At 34.5% G+C, this 7,077-nt stretch overlaps 2 protein-coding genes across 2 annotated transcripts; both read right to left on the bottom strand.

Moving 5' to 3' along the window:
- Nucleotides 1-437: 437 nt before the first annotated feature.
- LOC113865689 (DNA repair RAD52-like protein 1, mitochondrial) lies at nucleotides 438-2,488 on the bottom strand. Its single transcript, XM_027500408.1, has 3 exons — nucleotides 2,189-2,488; nucleotides 1,953-2,085; nucleotides 438-835 (listed from the first exon to the last, which is right to left on the bottom strand). Exons 1-3 carry the CDS (start codon nucleotides 2,425-2,427, stop codon nucleotides 692-694), a joined length of 516 nt encoding a protein of 171 aa, XP_027356209.1. The 5' UTR covers nucleotides 2,428-2,488; the 3' UTR covers nucleotides 438-691.
- Nucleotides 2,489-3,449: 961 nt separating this feature from the next.
- LOC113865910 (GDSL esterase/lipase At1g71250) lies at nucleotides 3,450-5,511 on the bottom strand. Its single transcript, XM_027500714.1, has 5 exons — nucleotides 5,253-5,511; nucleotides 4,908-5,035; nucleotides 4,092-4,334; nucleotides 3,757-4,012; nucleotides 3,450-3,670 (listed from the first exon to the last, which is right to left on the bottom strand). The coding sequence occupies exons 1-5, from the start codon at nucleotides 5,509-5,511 to the stop codon at nucleotides 3,450-3,452; spliced, it is 1,107 nt and encodes a 368-aa protein (XP_027356515.1).
- Between the last annotated feature and the right edge of the window lie 1,566 nt (nucleotides 5,512-7,077).

The raw sequence follows: 7,077 nt of genomic DNA, 5'->3' as shown, positions 1-7,077 counted from the left end.
GACTGATATTACAAAGTTCAAAACTTTTTGAGAGCTATACAAAGCTTCTCAAACATGATTTGTCCGAAATACTCCTACAAGATACGATTCGAGACTTCTTTTCATTTTTGCTTAGGTACTGTAACACAAAATAAGTTAGAAAAGACTTCTCCAAAGGCTTTAGAATCGCAATTGTTTAACTATATTCTTTAAAGCCTCGTCTTCCTTATTCTCACTCCTGCTCACCCTCCACGAACATATGTAATTTTCATTTGAATATTTTCTATTTTTGCTATCTTAAATAATACTTTAAGGACACTTAACATCCTCCTTCACGATATACACAATGAACAAGGTCACATTCCCTATTGCTAATAAAATCATAGTTAAACTTAGGACATGCATTTTAGGCTATAAAGTGCTATTAGTAATTAATAAACATATTTTACTGTTTTACATCAAAAGCGCATAGTACATCAATTCTCCATACTACATAGCAGATAAATGGAGAATCCCGGAAGATCCAACATATGGCAAACCTGACCTACACAGTTTGAAGCTTAGTAAGCCACTGCCAAGTTGCAAGTAACAAAAACTTCCCTCTAGTACTAACGTTGCTATGCCATCTCTTCGCATATGATCATAGCCTAAAAACAAAAAAGAAACAATGGCAATCATCAAGACATTGAACCTGAGAAGCAGAACCACTTGATCATGATGCGTCTTCATGATAAAGGTGGAGGCCCAGCCCAAATCGTGCACAAGCTCTACGAAAAGCCATCGCTTCTGCCTTCTGTACAGGATCTCCATAACTTGTGTCATCTACCGAAGCAGTACCTGTTGATTCCCTAAATATCTAGAGAAATAAATGAGATTTAGGGGATGAATAAAACAGAATAAATTTGAAGATTGAATGAACAGGAGCTGACAAACAACTGAAGTCTGTTTGTCTCATTTTCTGACTCAAATCACCATTAGCTATATTATTTTTTCAAAGATTATCAAGAACAAGAGCAAAAAGTATAAATCAAGAATTACTAACATGAAATTAAAAAGGCAAAGATGCAAACGCAATTAGCAGTTCCACAAAATGTAAATTTTGTTATTGAGGAATAAAACATAAAACATGTTCTTAAGCTCTCCTTTTAGCTAGTTTCAGGCCTTTGCAATCCAATTCACAAACTGAACCAATTCAGTAACCAAACAGCTTTGCAGCTTCAACTGAGCAAACCAAAACCAAATTGTATCAACAGGTTTGAGAATAGTTTCCAGAAAGAAAGAGAGAGATAATGTCATGGTGTGCTGCAAAGACCTTTCACATTCCAGCAATGAACGTCAGCATTCTACAATGCTAGCATAATGGGTCATCATTATAGGTGGAAACTCAATGACTGATCCTGCCCTATGATGTTCCTACTTGTTTAAGGGCTCTGTACCATTAGGTTGCAAGAGCCTCTCTGCTGATACCAATAAGACCTTTTCACATTCTGGTCTGGGGAAGAACCAGTTCTCAAAGATTGGTATTAACAGAACCAGTTCTTGATAAGCTGGTTTATGAATGGATTTGGAATCAGTGCACTGAACCAGAGAAAAAGTACAACTTGGTTCTTGAGAAATATGATAAAACCAAGTTGGACTGATGAAATTGAATTTGTAGGTCGGTTTAAGTTAATCTTCAATGAACCAAACTGTGAGTTTAGGTCCACAAACAAGAACACTGAGTAATTTTAAACTTGGTTGATCAACCAAAGTGAGTAAAATACTTTCACATGCTTTAACTTTGAAAGGCATATATGTAGTCAACAGACATAGTTAGTACGAGTATCTTCTGGGTGGTGAGTGGAAGAGGAAGAAAGCAGTAAAATCCATTAATGAAGACAGAAGCACATGATTGGCATGTGAGATGATGAAATGTTATGATAGATGAATGTGTTATAGAGCATTTAGGGTAAAGAAGAAAGGGAAGAAGAGACCTCAGCATCAGTCCCATAAAGGGTAACTCGGTAGACAACAGAGACAGACTTGGCATCAGATGAATATGTGATATTGCGAACCTCACCAGACCACTCAGGAGCGTGTAAGTTCAAAATGCGGTTCACAACATGCCTGAAAGAAAGAGTGAAAGTGGTGATAAGAATATTGGGAAAGGGGGGAATGGAGGATAGGGATAGGGATAGGGATAGGGTTAGGGTTAGGGAAGAAAAGGAACCAGGGAATGTATCTGACGGGGAAGCCATCCTTTTCGTGGCGGGTTTTGACGAGGGAGTCGGGGACCTTCTTGTTGAGCTCCTTCAGTATTTCAGAGAGAGGCCTACAAATTCCCGAACTCGGAACCTCCTCGCCCACTTTCTCACCCACCGCTGCCGTTGCATAACTCCACCATCCACTGCCATATGCTCCGCCTCTGCCTCCGCTCAACCATTTCAACTTGTTCAGAGCCGATGCCATTCCCAAACTCAGAATCTCTCCCCCGTCGCCATTTTCAACTGAACTGGATTTTAAATTCAAATGCCCTCTACTGGGCCTCACTTCCCAGCCCAACACACCCAAACGGAGAGTAGAGAGCTTTTTAAATTAATATTATTACAATCATCTCTATTTAAAGTTTTAAAATTTATTTTATTTTAGGGTGACAAGTGATATGATCAATGTCGTTGAGAACATAGTAGCATAACTACATGGAGGCTATCACGTACGATTATGCTCAAACTTGTATAATGATATTTTTATCTTCTAGTCATATTTTCCTTCTCTTATCCCATCTCTTTCTACCTGCTTTTTATTTGAATATCAGTGATTATTACTATAGATGACATATTTATTTAAAGATGCTTGCTATCAATAAATTTGAGGGACGTTATATATTCTTTTTAGATGAATAATTGTAATTCTTCTAATATTTTAAAAATTAAAAAATATTTATATTTTTAAATAGAATTACTAATCTAATTATCTATTAATGTAAAATTAATGACTATAATTGTTTTACTTGTATACCCTCCTACTTACGAGATATAATAGAAATTATCTTATTTATTTAAAATGTATGTTAAGAGTAAGATTATGAGAATAAAAAATATTGTTAGGCTAAAATAATTCTTTAAAAAAAACTGTAATTGTTTCTGTCTTCTCTGATTCAGAGGAAGGCCTAAAGGCCCGCGAAGCAAGAGAGGATTGAAGCCTCAAAGAAGCCCAGATAGGCAGTTCAACAATACAAAACAAACAAAACCTGGGACGCACATCTATTTCGTTCTGATTAATAATGGGTGGAAGCCCAAAGCTAAGCCCTTTTATCATGGGATCTTCGGGTAAACGGTTGATAGTACGAATAAACAGTGCACGAAAAGTGACGAAAACTGGATATCATGGTATTACAGTTACAATAGATGTAGAATTTCAGTACTTGAGGTTATTTTTGGTAAATTCTTGGTTTTATAAATTAATGAAACGAGAGTACATAATGGGGTGGATTAAATGTTAGCCATTTGTTGTAAATTAACAGGATAACAATCGTTAAGCGGTCCATGAACAGCTCTCCAGGCAAAGACATATATTGCAGATTGTGTTGGGTGGAAGGCATCCCAAAAGACATACTGATTTCTGTTTGCACATGGAATCATAAATGGGAGGCATGTTATTTGACCTTGGTTCCTTCCAATCCCACAACAGGCTCTATCGATAACAGTGAACGCTGCAAAAGATAACCATTACCATTTCATCATCTCCATTTTCACAATGAATTAGTACATGTTTTAAGAATGAACTGTTAAACCTTACCATAGGCAGCAGGGTTATTTAGGATATCACCAAAGACACCATAAGTGTTACCGTACAGAAAGATGGCATCAGCATACTGTTTGTTGAGCTGATCAACCATTGATCTGAGCCCTTCATTGAAGGTTCCAAGCATCTGATTAACAAAGTCAACGCACCTTCCCGGTGGGGCTAAACCGGTGGCTCGTACACTTGGGATGCAACCCAGTGGTCCAATTCCTGCTAGGAAGAACTTCCTTAATCCTAAGCTATGTAGTGCCTGCAACAATACAAGTTAATTCGCTACATCCAAAAGCAACTTTAATCTCTTTAAATCTCAACTTGTTAGAAAAAATTACCAGAATTTGTCGCACATAGCTATTAACAAGAAGGTTGCCAAACTGCTGGGCTGTATAATTGTAACTGGAGCCATATAAGCCAGGCAGTAGGTAATTGTTGATGTAGTCATTGCTTCCACTCACCACAATTGCTATTGATTTGGCTAAGTAATGACTCAATGCACTCGCATTCATCATTGACCTATACTGATTCAGTGTGCTCTCGAAGTTCAGGACTTGCTGGCTCAGGCTATACCGATCACCCTGCATCACGTTACTGTATGTTTTAGATACTATATGCAAATAAAATTGCAAAAATTAACTACAACTTTATTGGTATAATAATGCACTTTTTTGGTATATACAATAAGCAAGCACAAACACATTCCATACATATTCATTTTGGACACTTCCATTACTTCTTATCTGCATTTTGCTTCTTTTTTTAAAACCTTTTATACCAAGCAAATTGGAATATTATGATAATTAGATAAATCGTAATATTTTATCATGCCTACATTGAGTCATACTCGTTTTCCAAACATGAACTTTCTATTATAATTCAACATTTCTCGTGTTCGTATCTTATCCTATCAGATGAAATTATGTTATTTAAATTACTATTTTAAACGCCTATGCTGTATATTTATAAATTATTACTTTTATTTATATATTTTTCTCTGTTTATATCACTTCAAAAGCCAAAAAGTGGGGACACCACTATGATGGCCAGCACCAGTGGTTAAAAAACCATTTTATAGAAATTCTATATTTTGATCTCTCGATGAAAGCAAGAATGAAAAATTAGACAATAATGAAGACAAGTGAATAAAGTACATAGTGTCGCCCTGATTCATCAAGAATGCCCGCAGAAGCTGATGCATAATTGACTCCATTAAGTACTCTGGATCCAACAGTGGAGGGGTCTGCAAAAGGTGGAGGAGAGGGAACACCCAGCATGTCTCCTGTAAATTTAAAAATTACAGTTAAGAATGTGAGAAGAGGCATAAATTTAAGCTCAATGCTATATCCTATATAATAATGCGATTTTTTAAACACTCCTTGCCATGACAAAAGCTTACTAACGAAAAAACATGCTCAGAGAAGAGAAAAAAAAGGGGTGTGTGATGTGTCCATAGTGATGCATGCAATGCATAGTCATTGTAAGAGTAATTCATTTACCCAGGAAGTCAACAAGGGATTTGCCATTAGAAAATCGCCCAGTGGAACCCCTGCTGAAGTCGATGCCGTAAGGATAGTAATTTGCCCTTGCGATAGAGTTTAGGAAGTTATTGTTGCCAACTTCAACCAATGAATCTCCAAAAACAAACAACGCAGTAACCTTCTGTGAGTTTACTTCTGCAATCCCATTCGAGCATAGCAAAAGCGCAAGCACTATTGCTATGGTGATTAAGTTTTTCCATGTATTCTTGTTCCTCATTTGAATTGTCAACAAAAGACGCAATTGAAAATAATGAAGCAAAGCTGAGTCAAGGTTTGAGTTGGAAGGTATTTTCTGTGCACAATATATAATAGTGTGGTAAATTAGGATTTATCATTTTCCATTGAAAAAGGGCTTCAATAAAATCCAAGCCTATCCCGCGAATTATTAGCTTTTGTGCCTTTACTCACGCCTTTGGTTCCTCTTCGTAACTGCCATTTTCCGTTTCTATCTTTTTCATGGCAGAGTTTTGTCGTGTCTTCTCCTCAATTTTCATGCATGCATATCTGTCTCAATGGTTTGATGGGGGCAAACGGTAACCAATTAAAAATCAAAAAGTAAATAAAAACCGAAACTTTATGCAATCACTTTTTAAGCTTTTTTTCATAGAACTAAGATAGTGAATGAAGAAACATTAAGAAACTGGTGACGTTTTGTGATACATGTGTACGTAACACAGCTCATAAGTAATAGCTCATAAGTAATAAAGGGTGTGTGGCTAAGTTGCTTAGCTATGCTGGCAATTTAGGATTCGGATTATCATACTATACACAAAAAGGCGAACCATGGTTCAAAGTGTATGATTTTTGTTTTTGGTGCATTAAGACCATAAAAGTATGAAGATTATAAGATAATTATTTAGTGTGTAGTGTAGTATTCTAAATTTTTTTTATAGGTACGTATTTATACTAATAAAAATAAAATACATGACAAGTTAAAAAAAATATTATTATATATAATTTATTTAAAATTATATTATTTATTGATTAATCTTATTATTATTATTATTGTATATTGAATTTTTTTTATCATTTTAAGTTTTGAATAAAATATAATTTATATTTAAATAATTTTTATTTATTAAAAATAAAAAATTATAATATAATATATTAATATAATATTATTATTTTGAATATTATTAATATTTTGCTTATAAATTAGTTTAATTTTATTAATTAGACAAAAATGGACCCACGTAGCCAAAAGCCTTTATTAAATCAGATTGAGGTCTAAGCTGGCACTAACTTGAATTGTGCTAAAAGTAGAATTAGTGACGTTGAAGATATAAAGAGACCAGAAGTAAGGCTCTTTTTTTACGAAATCAAGTAAATCAGAGCGGTTACAAACAAACAACTCAAATTACAACAAAAGCTCACCAGGTATCATGCTTCTTTCTCTTCTTTTTTATTAAGTACAACTTCACAAGTAACATATTTCTTACAAGCTACAACATGTTAATAAAGCAGGCATAAAAACTCTCCGGTATTAACTCTAAAGGTGCTAAAGTAGGGGAGGAGTTAGAACAATAGAAATATATTAACTATAGTTTTGGACAACTGTTCAGGTTTTTATCCTCATATACATTCATTTTTAAAATTATTAAAGAGATGTAACTTTTATTATAACAAAATCAAAGTTCATGCAACATAATTTAATTTTGAGATGTTTTAAATTTATGTGTGACCTGATTTCTATGTTATTTCTTGAATTTCACTATTATTGTTTTAATAGATTGTAAAAAAAGTTATAAATTATTATGTACAAAAATTTTATAAGGCTGGAAAG

Source organism: Abrus precatorius, unplaced genomic scaffold (assembly GCF_003935025.1).
Source record: "Abrus precatorius isolate BTA unplaced genomic scaffold, Abrus_2018 Scaffold4, whole genome shotgun sequence".
Classification (NCBI taxonomy): Eukaryota; Viridiplantae; Streptophyta; class Magnoliopsida; order Fabales; family Fabaceae; genus Abrus; species Abrus precatorius.
This window is presented reverse-complemented; position numbering and strand designations above follow the sequence as displayed.